This window comes from Cucumis melo, chromosome 1 (assembly GCF_025177605.1).
Source record: "Cucumis melo cultivar AY chromosome 1, USDA_Cmelo_AY_1.0, whole genome shotgun sequence".
Taxonomy (NCBI): Eukaryota; Viridiplantae; Streptophyta; class Magnoliopsida; order Cucurbitales; family Cucurbitaceae; genus Cucumis; species Cucumis melo.
The window spans coordinates 995,967-1,014,971 of NC_066857.1; the positions used below are offsets into that span (position 1 = coordinate 995,967).

The following is a 19,005-nucleotide window of genomic DNA, read 5'->3' on the forward strand; positions in this document are numbered from 1 at the left end:
AGCTAATTATCAATTGTGTATAGACTTCTTTAAATTTCAATTTTACAAAATGAACGATCAGAGTAAACACATGAACAATTCTCAAAGGAAATTATTATACAAAGTCTAAATTGATTCATTTGTAAAAGTTTAAAGAGTTAATTGATACAACTATGAGTTCTGCATGTAGTTTTTCCAAATGGAATGTAATTGTCAGTGTAAATTGATACACACTTGTAAAAATATAAATTGATACAAACCCGTAAATTTTACGGTATACATAGATTTAACTTAGACATGGATTTAAAATATTTTCAAAATTGACCAAATTTGAAAACTTAAATTGAAAAGGGTTAGTTTCCCAAAAATTGCTTTTGACTTTTCAATTGATCCACTTTGTGAAAATTAACTAAACAAAGAAAAATAAAATTGCACAATACTTTGTTATTTTTCACACTAAGATTTTACAGTCAAGCAATTATTAATTAATAAAATTAGAGACATGAACTAAGACTGTTGTTATATTTATGGTAACTAAAAATGAAAAAGTATACTCTTTTATTTATTTCGTTTAAGCCACTCGACAATACCTTTTTCAGCTTCCGAAAGTTCGTTCTTATTCTTCACTGATCCTTCAACAAACTCAAAATAATCTTTGTAGTTTCGCTTGTAGTAACTTTCCAATCTCTGCTAAAATTATAGAGTTAATTTTGTATCAAAAGAATTAATCATGTTATCTTTAATCGTATATCTTACGATGTAACTAAAACCGCAAACGATCACATTTGAATCGTTTTTCAAAAAAGAAAATAAGGATTATTTTAACATTTTTAATCAATTAGAAAAATAGGTTAAATTATTAAATTAAAAATTACCTCCTTGTCATTCTTTTCTTTGTTTTCTTCAGACTTCTTGAGGTACCCTAAATACAAAAGTCAATAATTAGAGGAAATTGTAATAATTATTAGATACTAATTGTCAAACACCAAACATATTATTAGGAACTAAATTTCCAATTTCCAAAACTCTAAAAATCTATATATATATATACACACACACATAAAAAATCAATCAATTATTTAACATATAAACAATACTTACAAATATTTTATATAACACTATTCAATATAATTATTTATTTTAAAAATAGAAATCTTTTTTTTTTTAATTACAAGTACATTATAATTGTTTTTAATGCTCTACAATATGAATTTTCTTTTTAATACATAACATATTTAAAACCCAACTTTTGTAATTAAAAAAAAAAATTCATTTGCTAAGTGTTGAATAATTCACTAAAACCATTTTAGAACATAAAATTGTTAAAAAAAGATTTTTTTTTTTGGATGGAAAGAAATAAAAACAAAATTTTAATAAATTTGAAATTATTTTTCAAAATAAATAAATAAATAAAATTGCGATATTCTAGAAAAGAGCAAAAAATTTGTAAATTGATAACGAAAACAGATGAACTCAGTTGGATGCTTCGCCCAAAATTAGACTTCAGGAGAAGAAGAAGAAGAAGAAAATGGATATTTGGGGAAGATAACAAAGAAACAAATAACAATTTTCAAAAGTAAAACGCAAAATTGATGAAAGAAGAGAAATTAAAACTCCCAAAAGGAAGAACGAAGCTAGCTAGAGAAGAATGCACCACTTTTTAGCAGCTCAGTTCTGGAGTCGACCGCGGCGGCGGCGGCGGCGGCGGGGGCGACAGTGGACAAGAGGAGGTCTCTTCTTCCAATTGGTGAAGAAACGGTGGCGGTGGCTTTGTTTCTTTGAACGGATTGAACGTTGGAAGAAGCAAATTTGTTGAGAGTGACGGCGAGGGCCATCAGAATGCTTTGGCCTATGGAACTCATGGGGAGGAGAGTGGTAGTTTTTTTTCTTTGAGTTTGAGGATGAGGTTCAACAAGAGATGAGGCTTTCTTGGTCACATATAACAAAATTTCTAACAAACTTTAATATTTGTGATTGATTTTAACCCTTTTATATAAACCCATTCTCTTTTCAACCCAATCAATACTACTGCCCTTCTCGTCTAATTGGCATAGCTAAATTACGTCGTATCGTTATTGTCATTATCGTTAGGACTATTACTGTTACGTTACTTTTCAATAAAAAGAATTATGATTTTTGACATAAGGTAAAGGTAATAGTAAATAGTAAATGTGAAGGTAATAGTATGTTGTGATTATGTTGGCTATCCTATTTTCTTTTATCCTTCTTGTTGGCAACGTTGTCTTTTAACTTTTTTTTTCTTTAAAAGTCAATTTTGTGTTCTTTCCCAAAATGATTATCTTATAAAAAAAACATGATTATTTTAGAGAAATGTAATTTGGACGATATCAAGAGAGATTTTAGCCATATCAAAATCATTCATCGGACATATTTTTAATGACTGAAAAAGCACTTTTAAGTTTTGAGTTTTAATGCATGATCTTAGGATTTTTCGAAGTAAAAAACCATGGATTCATTTTGTTGAAGCAAGAATTACAATACTTTCACGTTAGATCAAAGCATATTAAATCACGACATCATTATTATATCATTATATTGTTAGACAACTAGTTTGCTAGTGGCTATAATTAATAGATGTAAAAGTAGTAATCATAAAGACCAATGTTGAAGATGAATTATGTAAAATATAGATGCAACATAATTGCAAATTACTTTCTATATGGCAGATAAATATGGAAATTAGTGCATTATAATTTCCTAAATACCTAAATAGTGTCGATAAGTAAGTAGTTAACTACTTAAAACCGTGAGAAAATTTGAACCATATATATCTCGATCGGAAAATTCAACCCTTTGTATTTGAATTAAGTAATTAATAAAGATTAATAAAGATTGTTAACCTAAACCATATATTCAATAGTTAAAATTCCACAATTTGTCTTTGAATTAAATAATAAATAAAAATCTCGACCGAATTAATTCAATATACAAGATTTAAGACGGCACAAAAAATAATTTTGAAAGAGTTAAAATCACCCGTCGTACCCCAAACCAAATCACTCACTCTCAAACTTTCTTCATTCATTTCATAGTCACTCTAAAAGCCAAATGAAACGTTATAAATTTTTATAACTATGCAACTTCTGCAATTAACTTATATCTACCAGCAGTATGGAAACAGCATTCATCTTGTAAAAGCTTCACCTTATTTCAACACAGCAGAATAATACATGATATCAAAATAAATAAATATGTATTAAACGTTGTATTAATTTAATACTCTTTTTGATCAGGCCAACTACACCGTTGGCAGCACGTTTCCATTCTACTACTCGAGCAAACGTTTGTGCTTGCACCATGCAATAGCAATGAAATACAAGAAGATGGTTCCTGTAGCGCCACCACCAACGGTCCACAGGAACTCTGGCATGCCTGCTTTTTCGGGTTCAAACAGTTCGATATGGATGTTCATCCCGAAGATACCTGCAACCACGACAAAAGCGCTCACAACAAGGGTTGCTGTAGTCAACATTACTCCCATTTGTAGAAGATGGTTCTGCTTGTCATCCAGCATTATGTTGATGTAATCTTCTGTGTCATCTACATACTCCCTCAGCTTAGAATGGATAAAAGAGTGTGTTAAAACTAAGACACTATTGAAAGGAAGAAATCAATCTTCAAATAAAGATTGCTTTTCAATGAAATATACTGAGAACTATAAAAAAACTTTACTAGTGGTTTTCTATGTTTTTTTATAATATAGATCTAAAATTTTCAATTAATTAAACAAAATAATTTATAAAAACAAAATTTAAAGTTGTATTATTATGTGGCAACGTTGTAACTCTAGTTTGTTTTTCAAATTTGACAAGTAAAGAAACATATTGTGTAATGATATTGGGTAACTCCCTCATTTGATAACGATTTCGTTTTTAGTTTTTTGTTTTCAAAATTTAAGCTTGTCTCCTCCTAATTTCTCTATTATGATTTTTATTGATCTTAAAAGGACACTCGAATTTCTAGTCAAATTCTTAAAACAAAAACCATTTTTTACAAATCATAGAAACCTCGAGTGAAAATAGGACTAATTTTCAAGAAACAAATATTGAAAAAGCAAGTGGCAAATAGTTATCAATGGGGCCAAAATGGTAAAGAAATATTTCACTTTTCTGAAACCAAATTTACTTTGCATGTTAAGTAAAGAGATCTTTCAGACCAAGGATTGGGTAAAAGTAAGTAGCATGGAATTGGTATAATCTACAATTTCAAATTTAATAAAGTAAATTTTGGTTGCTACTAAGGTTAATGCCAAAAGGAGGTGGAGAATTCAAAATTTCCTTTCTTTCGGTAGTGTTCCACTGCCATAAGTATTTGTATGCAAAATCACCTCGTGCACAAAGCAAATGTATTGACTTCTATGCTTCGAAAACAATATTTCTTTGAACAGACTAAAAACTATCGTCCTTCTAACAGGTTTCGTTTCTCTACTAGTTTAGCCTTCTCTGCAGTTAAAATCATGTTTTCCTACCCCAAAACACATGCTTGTTAGATTTATTACTTATTCGCAGGACAATTTTCATTTTATATTGACCAAAAAAATTCTTTTAGGTTAAAACAAGCAGAACATCTTCAAAATAAAACGGTTCACGTGGATGAAAGGAAACATTGTTTATTGTGCGTACCGTGGAAAGTTTGTTCAGTGTACCATCAATTTGCACAAAGTATGCCTCCAATAGCATCTCGAGTTCCTCCACATCGAGGTGTTTGCTTATAGCGCTATGGGTAGTGCTTGTCCGCGTCCCATGGCTGTCCCTGCCCACGTGTGATGCACCAAACAAATGATCCTGGGAAGCATCCATATTGCCATCATAATTAGCAGAGATCCCACCACCGTCCATTGATATTTCAGTCGGACTACTGAGAAAATCGGAACACAAAGCCCTTTAGAAAAGCAGAAATAAATGCAAACAACAAAAATATAATAGATATCTGTGAATCTGTATTTAAGGTGACATAAAACATGACTCGTGCCTGTCATCTTTGCCTAATTGCTGATCGTCTTCTTCCATGTCATCTCTCTCAGGAATTGAGGAAGTGGAAGAGTTCTCAAGTTGTTGCTGAACCATCTTCTCTGTTAAGTACATCTCAGCCATATCCTCATCATCATCTAGCAAGTGTTCTAATTCGTCCCGCACCTGTAAACAACCATAGCATTCCCATGAAAAGACTAGTTAAATAGAAAAATGGATTTCTCAAAGATAAAGTTACTGAAGCACACAAACAGAGAAAATGTGCCATGACTAGCAACTAAATCTAGTAACCTTTTGAACTCGTCCAGTTATTGCAACCAGTCGACTTTTGATCTGACGCACTCGTTCCAAATTGAGAGTACTAATCTTAGAAGTCAGCTTATCCAAAGCTGGGTGAGCCTCTAGCTCTAATGTATCTGCCTGGTACAGGAGATGACAAGCAAGGAGATAAGAGAGGTACAATATATATCTGCTAAATAGAATTAAGAGAACGAAACTAGATAAAATAAACAAAAATGTAAACGTTCATACTTCGCTTTCTAAGCAACTGCAAGCAGCTTCAAGGCAAGCCTCCAAAGCAACAAACTCAAAAGGAAGAACCTTCAATCCCTCCCGATTTTCAAGACCTTGTTTCATGCTTTCCTTCCCCTCCTCCTCTTCAGCCCGTGGAAATCCTTGGTATGAATTAGGAGGACTTTGAGTCCTTGATCGAGGCTCCTCTAAGTCATACAGATTCCTCCAATTAGAATCATCACTAACGCCCTCCTATAACATTGTAGATAGTTAAACACAAATAGCACCCATCAATGCAAGGAGAATATGAAATGAAATACTTTGGGTAGAAGAAACGGAAGTATTGTTTGATTGACTGGTAATAACGTGTCCGTGATAAAACTTTGAAAGAGATAAAAGGATTTCCCCAGTGACAAATGAAAATCAAACCTAAGAAGGATAAAAGTTCAAATTTCCAATATAAGTTAAAAAAGAACCATCCAAAGTTCCAAATTCATCAATGTTTGCATTCAAAGGCTAAGAAGACAGTCAATTGACTTGATTATGCATCTCTCCATGTTAGAAACTAGCTACTACTACATTGCACAACATTTAACCGTGATCACTGAATTTCACATCATATCAGTTAAATAACCGAGTTATGAGAGATTCACTCCTTGCTTTATGCCTATGACTCACACCCATTAAACCTTAGAAGCTTCCCCAACCCCAAAAGTTTTAAATTAAAATCCTAATACCTTATTCTCCAAACATGAAAGACAAGCTTCCATATTATGACATTAAACCCCACTCTTGATATACTTTGCATACGACTGAACAACATGAATTGTCTAGAAACGGTCCTCCAACCCACTAAAACATGCACTATACTGAAGGGTGAACAAAAATCAAGTTCTTCAAACCAAACAGAAAAGCTAGCACAAATGGATAAAAAGGAAATTAAGAACCCCATGATCAGTTATACTTCATTCACATCAACCAAACTAGGAGGAACATATGCATTAATTTTCAACAACTAAGTTGAAACCGTAATTCGAATTGAAACCTGAGAGGCCTTAGTGGCTTGATGGTGCCGCAATACCCGCCTTTGAAGCTCATCCACAAAGGGGGTTACAGACGGATCCCTAGCATTCAACACGAACACATCTTGAGCAGTGATAATAGCTTTGATGTGCTCCAAATTGATCACAATCGCTTTCTCACGGCCAAGAATCGTAGATGGATACGAGAGCAACGGATCGAGAATCCGAAGGTCCCGCGCCGGCAGACCGGTCCGCCGCATAATCGCATGTTTTCCGGCCTCAACCACCTGAGCTCCGCCGGTCGAGTCCAGGAGTAACCATGGTCGAACTCCGGTTCCCTTCTTCCGAATTCCGGTGCCTAAGGGGATGTTCGTTCCAGCAAGATAAGAGCGAACTGGTTCGTTTTCGTCATCGGGTCCGGCGGGACCCGACTTGAGTGGGTGAGAATGTTGTCCTCGCATGGAACTTCGCCGGCGGCAATGGCTGATCAACCTCGGGATTTGATGAAATTTATTCGGCAACGAACACAATGTTTGATTTTACTCTTTCCAATCTTTTGTTTTCGGAAGAAAATTCGCGGGTTGAGATAGATTTTATTTGATTACATTCACTTCTTATAATAGAAAAATTTAACAAATTATTAATTGAAAACACTAAAACATATTTGATTTTTTTAAGAATAAATATTTTATCAAATATTTTAATTTTGACAATTTTCTTAAAAAAAAAAAAACTAAATTTTGTTCCCTTTCTATTAGAAGTTTTAACAAAATTGAGAGATTTAGGTAACAATTTTTTGCTTAGACAGTGACGAATCTAACTTTGAATATTAAAAATTAAATAATTTTCGATAAATATATTTTATATAAAGACAATAAAATTGAGGGGATTCGAATCCTCTGGACCTATACTTTATCCATCAGTGTACTTAGGCATAGAGTAATTCTCTTCGTTTTACATCTTTCAATTCCTTCCCAGCGTTGTACTTCCTTGAGGACACATAATCAATTGCTATAGTTTAATTTGCAAAGCAAGATATATATAGTTGCATGTTGATCCCTAATAGCAAACTGGGATAGGTTAAATTAGTTGGTAATTTGTGAACATCGACGAGCATTGATTAATTAAGTCCAATTAAGCTTTTCATATTAGTGATTCATCTAAATTTAATGCATTTAATCCATATTAATCATTATGCATGCTTTTAATATAATTAAATTGATTAATTACATAATCAAACTCTCACCTAACCTAGCTTTTGCAAGTGAGTACATAACACAAAGTTTGGAAAAGAGATCCCAAAACGTTTCAATCTCTCGAATCTGATGTAATGGCTATCGAATTCATATCAAATTTTAACCACATAGTTCGCTAAAACAAAAAATGCATTTCAACTCAACTACCATAATACAAGGATAATTTCCTACTACTCCCATAATATCAATACTATCTGTATTTACTCTACAAATTTTGTTGATGTCAATAGGTCCCTACCATAAGGATGACATGGAAATTTTAGTATAGGAAATCTTTCTCATAATACACAATTGTAATCTTCCTCGTGATGTCCCATCATCACAGACCAATCCTCAAATAGATTATACCTCAAACCACAAACGTTCATACTGTTGAGGCTTTGCAGTGGTGCTGATTTTGAAGCTACCCTGTGATCGGTGAACGTAAAAAGTTAGAAGCTAATAGAACGGATTCTAGTGTTCTAAGTGGAAACTTTTTTGAAATTTAATGATAGAAACTACCACCGTTCGTTGATCTATTTAGCAAACACCAACTCAAATAATTTTGTATGAAGAATACTTTCACCGTACACACCTTGACAAATTCACATTATTTCTTTAAAAAATTTTAAGGAGCTTCAAGAGTTTGTCTCCCAAGGTGAAACATATACTAGAAGCAACATCTCGTTTACAAGATCTAAGAAACTCTACTATGTGGAAATCGAATTTTTAGATGAGACAAAAGTTTTGGGATAGAACACAGTGGATGGATAAAGTGAAAATCCAATTTGAAGAAGAAGCATGTTTGTAAACTAATTTTTAATAATTCAAACAGGCATGTACTTTCTTCGAGTTGGTTAAATATTTTTTTACAGAAATGCAACCATTAACAAAAAATGCAACTTGTAGAATTTAAAGGATGCAACTCGGTATAGGTACACATCTTGTGTGCATTTATCTAAAACATCCATGTAGACGAGTGCTTGAGTCTTCTCATATAGTAGACTAAGAGTCAGGTTTGCAAATGATTTTGTTTATTTATTAATACCAGAGTTAAATCCATCTTCATCTTATACCTAAACAGATTGAACCTGCGACCTGTGGATTCAACATTGAGTCTGCCTAACTCTGCAGTCCACTAAGCCAACAAGCCACAACATGTTTTGGTAGGTTTGCAAATGATTTTAGGTTCCTTTTAAATGATTAATGAAAAATTAAAATAATGACTAGACTTTTCCCGAAAAAAACTTAAAATAGAACATTTGAAGTTGACGGTTTAAGACAACATTTAAAAGTTCAATGACAAAAATGGTATTTAATATTACCTTCAAAATCTATTTCACGTTCAAATTTTTAGTTCATCCTTGAAGAAAAATAAATTAGATAAAGATATGCAGGAAAATCTGATTTATCAATACAGAAATATATGATGGTCAACGGCTAACCTGAAAGAGAGATTAACAGTTGGAACATTTTGAGTCGGACCACAACATGAGGGTTGATAAGATTGCGACTGTTGCAGTTTCAACACGAAGTCGATAAGGGCCAAGACCAACTGCAATGGCTCCAGCTTCTTTCATCATGCTCACCTCTTTCTCAGTGAAGTCTGAAGAATAAAAAAAGAGGAAAAGATGAAGAAAAGAAAATAAAAAAAGAAAAGGCATGGCACTAAATGAAGAGAAGTAAAGGATTTCTTGATATTCTCCAGAATGAAGGGGAGATGTCACTCAAGTACTAGTTAATGTCACCAACAAGACTAAAATGATCTGGTAACCCAAACAATTGTTTGCATTACATTAACCACTGCCGGTTTATTATTCCGTAGGTGGAAAATTAACAATAGATAGCATAGGTAATTTTCCATGCACGATAAAATTCCTGATAAAAAGTATGAAGTATAAGAGCTATTACTCTATTTCTTGGTAGATTAGTTTGACGACAAATACATCCACCACATCCAAAATTTTGACATAATGATGGACATTTAATCCATCACAAATTTCTTTTAAAAAAATGCTATTCATGACAGATTACAGAATCCTGAAATTTTTGCAAGACTTTAATATGCCTCTTCATCAGAATATTGAAACACTAACTACACTAAAAACCTCTTTTTAATATTGTAGGAAAATTGCACTCATCTTCAGAAGCAGGAGTACAATATAAAATATACCTCCTTCAGGTCCGATAACTAAAAGCCCACCAGACTCTATTTTTGTTGAAGCTAATGCACTTACGAGAGGTGTCGCTTCTGCAACTGCTACAAAAGATAGCTTCGTTTCATTAATCTACAGGGAACAAAATAAAACCAAAGCGATTATGAAATTAAGTTAAAGAGAAAAGAATTTGTAGTATAAAATGCCATGCAATTCTTTTGTAGTTTCTTCAGGCCGGGGTTCCGGCTCCTAGACTGCTTTTCTCCTCTTTATCAATATGTCTCAGATGCTTATCATTTATTAATATAATTACTAAAATAATAGAATATTCGTTTATGAAAAAGGCCACATCAAGTGGACATCATAATGATTACTTTTAAGATGGATCTACAACCTTGAATCTCAGAATGTTGAAAATTTCAAGAAAACCATAAAAAATGAAACCATTTCACCTAATCACTAGTACAAGAAGTACTTGACCATTTGTTGTAGAAATATGCTTAATTCTATAACGCAAATGTACATAAATCGTGATTCTTTTATGATTTTGTTTATTAGCACAAAGGAAAAGCTCTTTTCTATGTTAGCCAAGTCAGACTCGAAGGTCAAGAAATACAAAGTTGGATTGCAACTCACAAGGGGCAAAAGACCATCAATTTTCAAGGGAGAATTCAGATTCATTTGGTGCAGTCTTTGACCTGCAACGAAAGTTGTGTGAAATTTCCAAACGTAGTTAGACGTCAAGCAACAAACAAGATTGAAATGTCTCAAGTTCCCACTCCAAAGACAAAGAAACTTGACTTGAATAATGACTCACATTGTTTAGTTGCTGCCAATGTGATACGTTCAAATCTGTGAACCCGGTTATCAGATATGGTAGGGCAACGTTCTGTTAGCAGAGGAGTTACACTGCTGGCACCCAGTTCCTAAATAAAGTGAAAAGGCATCAAGTAAATTAGGAAGCACAAATTCTCATTTGCATCACCTTCGTCTATATTTACTTACTGTACATTTTTCAACAAGCCAATCAGCACGCCCACCCTTTAGAGTACCTAAACAGAGGTACGTTAACTTCCATGCCATAAGAATATAAGATGCACTAAAAGTTCGATGATTCCTTGTAAGAATCTTACCGCAAGCTGCAAATACATGCCATTGTGTGCTTTGAGGTAAAACAGATTTTGGTTCTTCCATAGCCAGGATGTCAAGTCCATTGACACGAACGTTCTTTATGCTCCCTTCAACTAAACCTCCATTTCCATTGAACAGCTCCACCCTTTCATTAACATCCAATTATCATGAAGATAACAAACAGATAAATAGAGAAAAGAATCCAGCCAATAACCCATATGTCCAGCTAACAGCAAACCATTTTGCTGTTGACTATTAGAAGTAGTACCTATCATTAGTCTTCAACCTCAATACTTTAGTCATATGCCAGACTTCATCGCCTTCTAAACGAATAACATCACCCTGGATAATGATGAAGCATATGATATAAGAGCAGTTCCATTTCCACAATCTAACTTTACAAAACTATCAAATCAAGTAAAGCATTAAGCTTACTACAGCATGACATAACACAAAGTAGTTAAACTTCCCTCTACTATCATTATATGGAAAATTCCTAAGACTTACTTGAAGGGACCGATAGAGATGCCACTAAGAAAATAATCATCCATCCCATCCCATCCCATCCCATCCCACTATGAAAATACACGAACCCCACTCATAATGACAACATTCTTTGTCTCCCAAAATTCCGAGTCATCAACACTCCACTTAAACCAAAAAGGAAAAAGTTAACAATAATCCATTCAAATCGACAGACCCCATCCAAAACTAACACAACCCCAACCCATACACAATTTTCAATCATATAAAAACTTAATAATTGAAAAAAAAAAAAAGGATTGCCTTATGAGAAGGTAGAACTTGGGAAAAGAAGCGAGGAAGGCCACCGCGAGATTGATTCGAGGAGGGCAGAGATGAAGAGGAGAGAGCTCTAACTTTGAAGCTTCTTAAAGATGAGGGGATCAATAACTGTGTCAATTGAGGTCGAAATGCTCCTATAGTTCGCATTTGGGATGGACAACAACTATGGAACATGAGGATTTGCCGCCGGTGGAAAAGCCTTACGATGTGAAAAAAATACCTTTTTATTCCCAAACTTTGCATGAAAATGCGTTTATTTTGGAAATAATTATATGACATCTTAAAATTATTAAAAATTATTTCTTTTCTTTAATTTTTAAATATCATATATTATTTTTTATTAAAAAAAATCTTCTTAACACCTTTTAAACCTCTACGTTAAAAAGATATATTTTTATTTTGAAAATGTAGAATTTAAATAACTCTATTGTTATAAATCTACAACTAAAAATAGTAGGTTTTTAAAATTAGTAAAGAATAAGTAGAAGAATGACTAGAAAGATTGTCAATCTGTTTTATTATAATGAAAGAAAGAAAAAGCATAGCTAAGTGAAGCGATTGGAAAGAAGTGCAAAAAAGACTACTACTACGAGAGGCAAGGAAGGAAAGCATATCCTTCCGTCGAACGAGTTCAGGAGTTTTCTTGTACGTGCCTGCACAATTGATTTTTTTAGGGCTCTTTAACAATTGTTAGTGGCCGATGAATCAGATCTTTCGACATGAGATCGAGCCCTTTCTGCTATATGGTTTAGTAGGAAGAGTCGTTATTCAACAAACTACTCTTGAAAGGGATCCTTTATTATCCACGAGCTATCACTTTTGATCTTTCCGTAGAAATGTATAATACAATTGAGTTTATAACATCACATATTATATTTTAAATTGTTATGTTCACTTAATACAATTTTGCATAAAATATATATATATTAAAAGAATTCGAGTAAATTGTTAATGCGAATTTATGTAAATGTAAATTCTAAAACTCTTTCATCCTCCCGAAGAACAAACAAAATCACCTGAGCCCGTAAGGCGTAAACTACTCTTTCTTCTTCTTCAACAGCTAACTATGTCCTTACCTGCCGTTCTTTCACCGCCGTCCCTTTTTTCCATTCCTCAATCTCAACCGCCATTTCCAACTTCTCGAACCTCGCTTCTTTCCCATCCCTTCCAAATTTCTCATACGCTCCTCCGGGCTACCAGAAGAACCTCCAATTTCTCTCAGGTCCATTTTGATTTCTCTTCCCATCTATTCACCTTTTTTTCCTGTGTTTTTGTTCTTAGTTTGCTCGATTAACTTCCAGGGAGTTGATAATTTTGTGGACGAGCGGCGTAATTGGAACCGCTCCGACTTCGACTTAATCGGTGGAGAGGAGGAGGAGGAGGAGGAGGAGGAGGAAGATGACGATGAGGAAGAGGATAGAAGTTTGGATCTTTTGGTTCGTTTTGTTGAGAATGTTTTTAGGAAATCCTCGAGGCGAGCTCGGAAGGCTGTGAGATCGGTTCTTCCTCAATCCATCCCTACTAAACTGGTAAAGTTTATTCAGCTATGAGCTTAATCGTTGATTTTTTTTTCTTCCTGTTTTGTTGTTGGTTCATTGTGTATCAGTACTTGTTTTTCCAGGTGGCATTTTCTGTTAATGGGGTGCTAATGCTGGCGTTTTTGTGGGTTTTGAAAGCATTTCTTGAGGTAAATGCTTCGAAATTTAGCCATTTTTAATGCTTTTCCTTTGGTATTTCCATATGGAATTGTTTCCTCAGCAATATAGGTAGTTGTAAGCTTTTCATTGCAAAGGAGAAATTTGTGTTCGAAATTTAACGATAATATTGGAGATGGAATTATTATGACGCTTTGCTTGTTATTTTGCTTGTGCATGGCAAACGTATCAACCGAAAAGAAAAAACAAGAAAAAACGTGAAAAGAAGACAAAAAGAAGAGATGTCTTAGGCTTCTCTTTGTTGGAAGAAGCTATTCAATGGCCTCCTGTTTAGTCATACTTTCTGAAAGTCAGCAAATTCAATTGGTTTAATGTTTAGAGCCTTAAGAGTTTTTTTTTCCCATCTTGAAGTTCCCTCCACAAGATATTTGTAATGGTTGCTTGTTGATAAGAGTCTCTTTGTAACTCCTTTAGTATTGCTGGTGCCATGGGCTAACTCCAACTCCAATATATGTTCTGATACGAATCCACCTCATAAACGATCTCCATATCTTATGAACAGTTGTGGTGTATTTAGTTGCTTAATTAGTTGTTAATTACCTACTACCTACTGAACTGGATTTTAGACTCTTTGACTTGTTGAAAAGGTGATAGGTCACCTTTGACTTGTTGTAGTACAAATAATAGTTATTATTCATATTCCAGAATGTTAATAAAAAAATACCCATATTTCTTGTTTCTGTGTTAATTCTCCAAGAACACACCAAGTTGTGAACCGATATTGTCATTCGAAAACTTTTTGAAACTGGCAAGTATCTGTCAATTAACGAAATATTCAGATTGATGGGTGCATTTACAGGGTTCTAGTATGAATCTTGATATGGTTAAAAGTGAACTCAGGGACCGTTAGGTTCACTAAATGAAGTTAATAAGCCTGAAGTTACTATGTTTGAGTTAGTAATATTATGTCTCGGCTGTGGAATTGTAAGATGGAGTTCTTTGAAAAATGTGAAAAGCAGAGAAAGAGGGAAAGGTAGAGTTACTTGCAGTGTTTTGAAAGGCGCACTTGGGGACACGTCTAGGAACTAGGCGCAACATTGGCCCCTAGGCGAGGCGCATTGAGGATTAGCGCACCTCTTTGAGCTTTTTTTTTTTTGACAAATCCCTTAAAACACAAATTTGGCTGCCATTTAATATGAAATATAATATATTTATTTATTTTTGACCTAATTTGAAATAAAGCATCATTATACAATTTATACCTATGGCTAATATTGATCTAAAGTACAAGCTGAAGCGGCAGATTTCTTATATATCTTGGTGTTGGATGACTAATATTTAACTCATATCTTTTTTTGTACAAATCTCATTTCTATCCATCTATATTGTGGTTGGGTAAATAAACATGTATATAGTATATGTATGTATATATATTATATATTTCTTATATATAGTGCACCTCACAAAAAAAATCGTGCCTTTTCTTCCACCTTGCGCCTAGGCTTCAGAGGGCCATTGTAACTTAGTGCGTCTTGGGCATTTTAAAAACACTGGTTAGTCGATAAATGTGAACAATAGAGATAAAGAGAGAGATGGAGTTTCTTGATAATCATAAAAATTAGAAAAAGAGGGAAGGGTGAAACTACTCGATAAATGTGCATACTTCATTGAGTTGAGTTGAGTTGTTTAACCAAACAAATTCTAAATCCTTAATGTCAGTTAGCCTTGTTTAGTTTTTATCAGTAGTGAAAGTACCAGTCTATTGATGTGAATCAACCGAGTTTGCTTCTGCTTGTAGACAGTTGACGCTAAAATCTCTGCTGGCAGGATGTGAGTAAGAAAATTCATGCCTATATGACTGGAATTTGAAGGAAATCCAACAATATGCATCAGAGCCACTTGCCAGTAGTGATCTTAGAGATACATTAGCTTTCTTTGGGGTTTTATTAACCAACGCACACAAATACTTGTGTTTCTAGAAAATGACAAAACTATTTGACTTAAAACCGCTAGTCTGTTGATGTAGGTTGATTATTGAGTTTACTAGTGGTTGTAGACAGTTTGTCTGTTGGTGTGAATTGACTATTGAGTTTCCTGGTGTTTATAGACAGTAGGTTCCTCGGGAGACTGTTCTGAAAGGGTCTGGTATGGGAAGAATAAAAAATTTCATACAAGCTGAAACTAATTAAGACTGTAATTTCTTGAGATAGATTTTTATTGAAAAACAAATTTGTCAATGCATTCTTGTTGAAAAGGTTCTCTTTGCCAGTTTTGACTATAATGGTGTTGTGTAAGTAGCTGAGGGTTTGACATAGAGTGGAATTTAAATGTTTTCTTTTTTCCTTTTCTATTCTTTTCTCCTTTCTTCGTTCATCGAGAGGGGTTGGTCAAATAAGAAATATTGAATGCTTGCTTTCTTTTGGATTTTCTTCCCTGTGGTTTTTTTGGTTAATCTCTCATAGGGTGTTATTTATTTTATTATTTATTATTTTTAAGTTGTTGACCTTTATTTTTCTACATGACATCACTCTCTTCTGTTCTACTTTCAATTTTCTCAACAACGCCATCCTTCCATTAAAAGGAAAAGAAATAATTCTCCTTTTATGAAAATCATACCTAATTTCCAAAGTTTTCTCCTTCGGTACTACTGTATTAGGACCATTTTCATTAACTCCCTTGGCTATATGAAATCTTAGGTGATATGCACACTTGGAACTGCAGTGTTTGTGAGCATACTAATCATTCGTGGAGTGTGGATTGGCATTTTATATCTGCAAGATACCCGCAGCCACAGACTCGAACAATTCGATGATGATCAGCACCATGCGTGGACTGGTGCACAACCTGCATCCTGAATGCTTCAAGCACTTAACTACTTACAAGCCACAAGGTTAGTGAACTACCCCCCCCCCCCCCCCCCCCCCACCCCGCAAAAAAAAAAAAAAAAGGGTATAGCTTAAATAAAATATGGTTTGATCCTATTTTGGTTCTTCTGCATTCATGCTTATCTCATTTTGATCTTCAAATTCTTGTACTCTTAATTTTGTATATAATAGTGTTTTAGTTCTCGCCAACACTTTCCATAAATAATTCTATTTTGATTTTTTAATTCATCTGAAAAGTAGATAACCGAATGAATAAGTGTTTGAAAAGCTCCTAATCATGTTATGCGGTTTGTTTCTAAATGAAGTTGGATTTTTGTTAAATGATTTATGAATAAAAGTGGCGAGGACTAAAATAACTATCTATACAAAATTTAGGAACTTAAGTAACTAAACGTTGTAAAGTTTATTGATCAAAATAAAAGCGTGAAGGCAGAAGTCTAAGTTTCAAAATAGAATCTAAACCAAATACAAACGCCACTGGAGCAGAAATGCTTCTACAAACTTGAAGTATAGTTTTGATTCTTTTGGTCTCGTAGCTCTCTCTATACGATTAAAGAAAGCAACACCTCTTTGCTTTTGTTACTTCTTTCAAGTCTATACGATTAAAGAAAGCAACACCTCTAATGTAATATTATGAGAGAAATGTGGTATAGTATTTGGTTGTAATCTCAGTTTTATCTTCCACTATTTATAGCTTCCTCATTTCATTCTTCGTTTCCCACTCTTTGCACTTTTCTCATCTCCTTTATTATTCTCTCATCTTTGCACACCATCAATGTAGTGAAGAATCTCCTACCTTTCTTATTTATTGTTTCAAAATCGATAGTACATTAGTTTACTCGGACGAAACAACATGTTTTGTAATGTATTGTCATCATACTTGTTAAAATTACTTGTAATATGACGTCTGTCTAAGATTAGACATACCCTTCTCCTTTTGCTGCCATAGGTAATATAAAAACATTCCACATTTCTCAACGCTTTCTTCTTGTTTTGCATATCATATGATGTCATTTGTAATGTTAAACCTTGTACATGTCTCAACACTTCCTTTTCGAAAAATGGCATATGCAAGAGGGTAAATATGCTCATTCACACCGATGGTTGTGGTTAACAAAATTTCACTCTAATTGTCATGCAAGTGAGTTCCATCGATTTGAATTTCAAGTGTCTAAAATACATAACAAACCATGGCTTTGCAATAATTGACTGAATAATGATATTGGTCCTTCAACCTCATGCAACTACATGTGATACTGGGAGTTTAGGTCAACATCAGTAATACTAAACTGGGTATGGATGTGACGATTTTATTATTAGACGCAGATATCGAACAAGAGCTAGGGGTTATGATAAGTTGATGAATGATTTTTCAATCAAAAGTTGTGATGACTTGATGAAACAAATATTTTTTCATTTAAAAATTGATTTAGATTATAAGTTTAGGTCAACGTGAGGGCTTTTGGGGAGAGGAGAAAGTTCCCAATTGATCTTCTATATCTATATTATCTAAGAAACTTTCGATTAATCATTTATTTATTTTAAAACAATGTCATCATTTAGTATAATGTTATTGAAAATCTTTATTTATGATTTGAAATCTAAGTCAAGGTACCTCCAATCTTTAAACTAAACTGTATTTTATAAAATAAAAAACAATTTGTATACATGTAAATATGATTTTTACGATCGACAACAAACTCGATGTTTTACTTGCAACACTTTCATCAGTCACAATATAACCTTACTAAAAAAGTATTAAAGTCCATCAATTGTCTTAACATTATCATAGAATAAGTAAACAAGGAACCCACAATTTAGATTGTTTACAAATTGTCCCAATATTTAATGTTGTTGCATTTCGGTGGAGCTAAGTTTCGTGGTGAGAAAATCTACAAAACAAATGTACGTTAATAAACAGATTGAGTCACAGGTTTTACTCTCTTTAAGGTGTTTCGTGGATCTTCTCTAATGTGACTTCATGTGCCATGTAGTCTCTAAGATAAAACTTCTAATTTCGTTGGAATAAATTGCATTTAACACACATGGAATCTTAACACTCGATAGACACTTATGTACTCGGTAAACAAAAAATAAATACGAAGAGAAAAAATAAAAAGAAAATTTAGGTCGAGAGAGATGGGAGGTGGTATGGTGATCTTTTAGTGGATGGGGGAGGTTCCAACAGACAAGTATTAATAACGTAATCATCTGATACTATGACGGTCAATGAAAAAATCATCTAACGACTAGTAACAGTCAAACGTTTTATGTTAGTAACGACCACGATCCCTCACAGTTTACCAACATCGCGTAACCACGATTATACGGCCACCATCATGTTGCCACAGTAGCTCACTGCCCATCACTAACTAGTAGCCACAATCGCACTCCCACATCCTTACAACCACGATCATATACTTTTTGCTTTATCAGACAGCAATCACAATCGTGTATTCTTCCTCTCTCAAAATTTTCATTTAACATTTACTTTAAAGATAAATTAGACAGTGATGATAGGATCTGATTGTCGATAACAACATATATAGACCTCGTTTTTCTTTTCCGATACCTTCAAGCTACAAGCCTACAACATACAAGTCATCCCAAATACGAAACCAAGAGCTAGGACAT

At 33.7% G+C, this 19,005-nt stretch overlaps 4 protein-coding genes across 5 annotated transcripts; 1 reads left to right on the forward strand and 3 right to left on the reverse strand.

The window, feature by feature from the left end:
- Nucleotides 1–398: 398 nt before the first annotated feature.
- Nucleotides 399–1,947, reverse strand: LOC103495319 (uncharacterized). Its single transcript, XM_008456827.3, has 3 exons — nt 1,637–1,947; nt 855–901; nt 399–666 (listed from the first exon to the last, which is right to left on the reverse strand). Exons 1-3 carry the CDS (start codon nt 1,839–1,841, stop codon nt 538–540), a joined length of 381 nt encoding a protein of 126 aa, XP_008455049.2. The 5' UTR covers nt 1,842–1,947; the 3' UTR covers nt 399–537.
- A 1,180-nt stretch (nt 1,948–3,127) lies between these two features.
- On the reverse strand, nt 3,128–7,119 carry LOC103495320 (magnesium transporter MRS2-3). 2 transcript variants are annotated; one of them, XM_008456828.3, is made up of 6 exons: nt 6,529–7,119; nt 5,502–5,735; nt 5,262–5,390; nt 4,972–5,135; nt 4,623–4,857; nt 3,128–3,556 (listed from the first exon to the last, which is right to left on the reverse strand). In XM_008456828.3, exons 1-6 carry the CDS (start codon nt 6,964–6,966, stop codon nt 3,269–3,271), a joined length of 1,488 nt encoding a protein of 495 aa, XP_008455050.1. In that variant the 5' UTR covers nt 6,967–7,119; the 3' UTR covers nt 3,128–3,268. The 2 variants fall into 2 exon arrangements, with proteins under 2 accessions (XP_008455050.1, XP_008455051.1); XM_008456829.3 differs by having other exon boundaries at nt 4,623–4,854; nt 6,529–7,099.
- A 753-nt stretch (nt 7,120–7,872) lies between these two features.
- Nucleotides 7,873–12,077, reverse strand: LOC103495322 (uncharacterized). The gene is made up of 9 exons (XM_008456830.3): nt 11,814–12,077; nt 11,296–11,369; nt 11,030–11,172; nt 10,902–10,948; nt 10,714–10,822; nt 10,533–10,594; nt 9,914–10,028; nt 9,186–9,346; nt 7,873–8,169 (listed from the first exon to the last, which is right to left on the reverse strand). The coding sequence occupies exons 1-8, from the start codon at nt 12,072–12,074 to the stop codon at nt 9,198–9,200; spliced, it is 960 nt and encodes a 319-aa protein (XP_008455052.2). The 5' UTR covers nt 12,075–12,077; the 3' UTR covers nt 7,873–8,169; nt 9,186–9,197.
- Nucleotides 12,078–12,769: 692 nt separating this feature from the next.
- LOC103495323 (protein SHORT HYPOCOTYL IN WHITE LIGHT 1) lies at nt 12,770–17,087 on the forward strand. Its single transcript, XM_008456831.3, has 4 exons — nt 12,770–13,053; nt 13,133–13,360; nt 13,453–13,518; nt 16,183–17,087. The coding sequence occupies exons 1-4, from the start codon at nt 12,898–12,900 to the stop codon at nt 16,339–16,341; spliced, it is 609 nt and encodes a 202-aa protein (XP_008455053.2). The 5' UTR covers nt 12,770–12,897; the 3' UTR covers nt 16,342–17,087.
- The last annotated feature ends 1,918 nt before the right edge of the window (nt 17,088–19,005 follow it).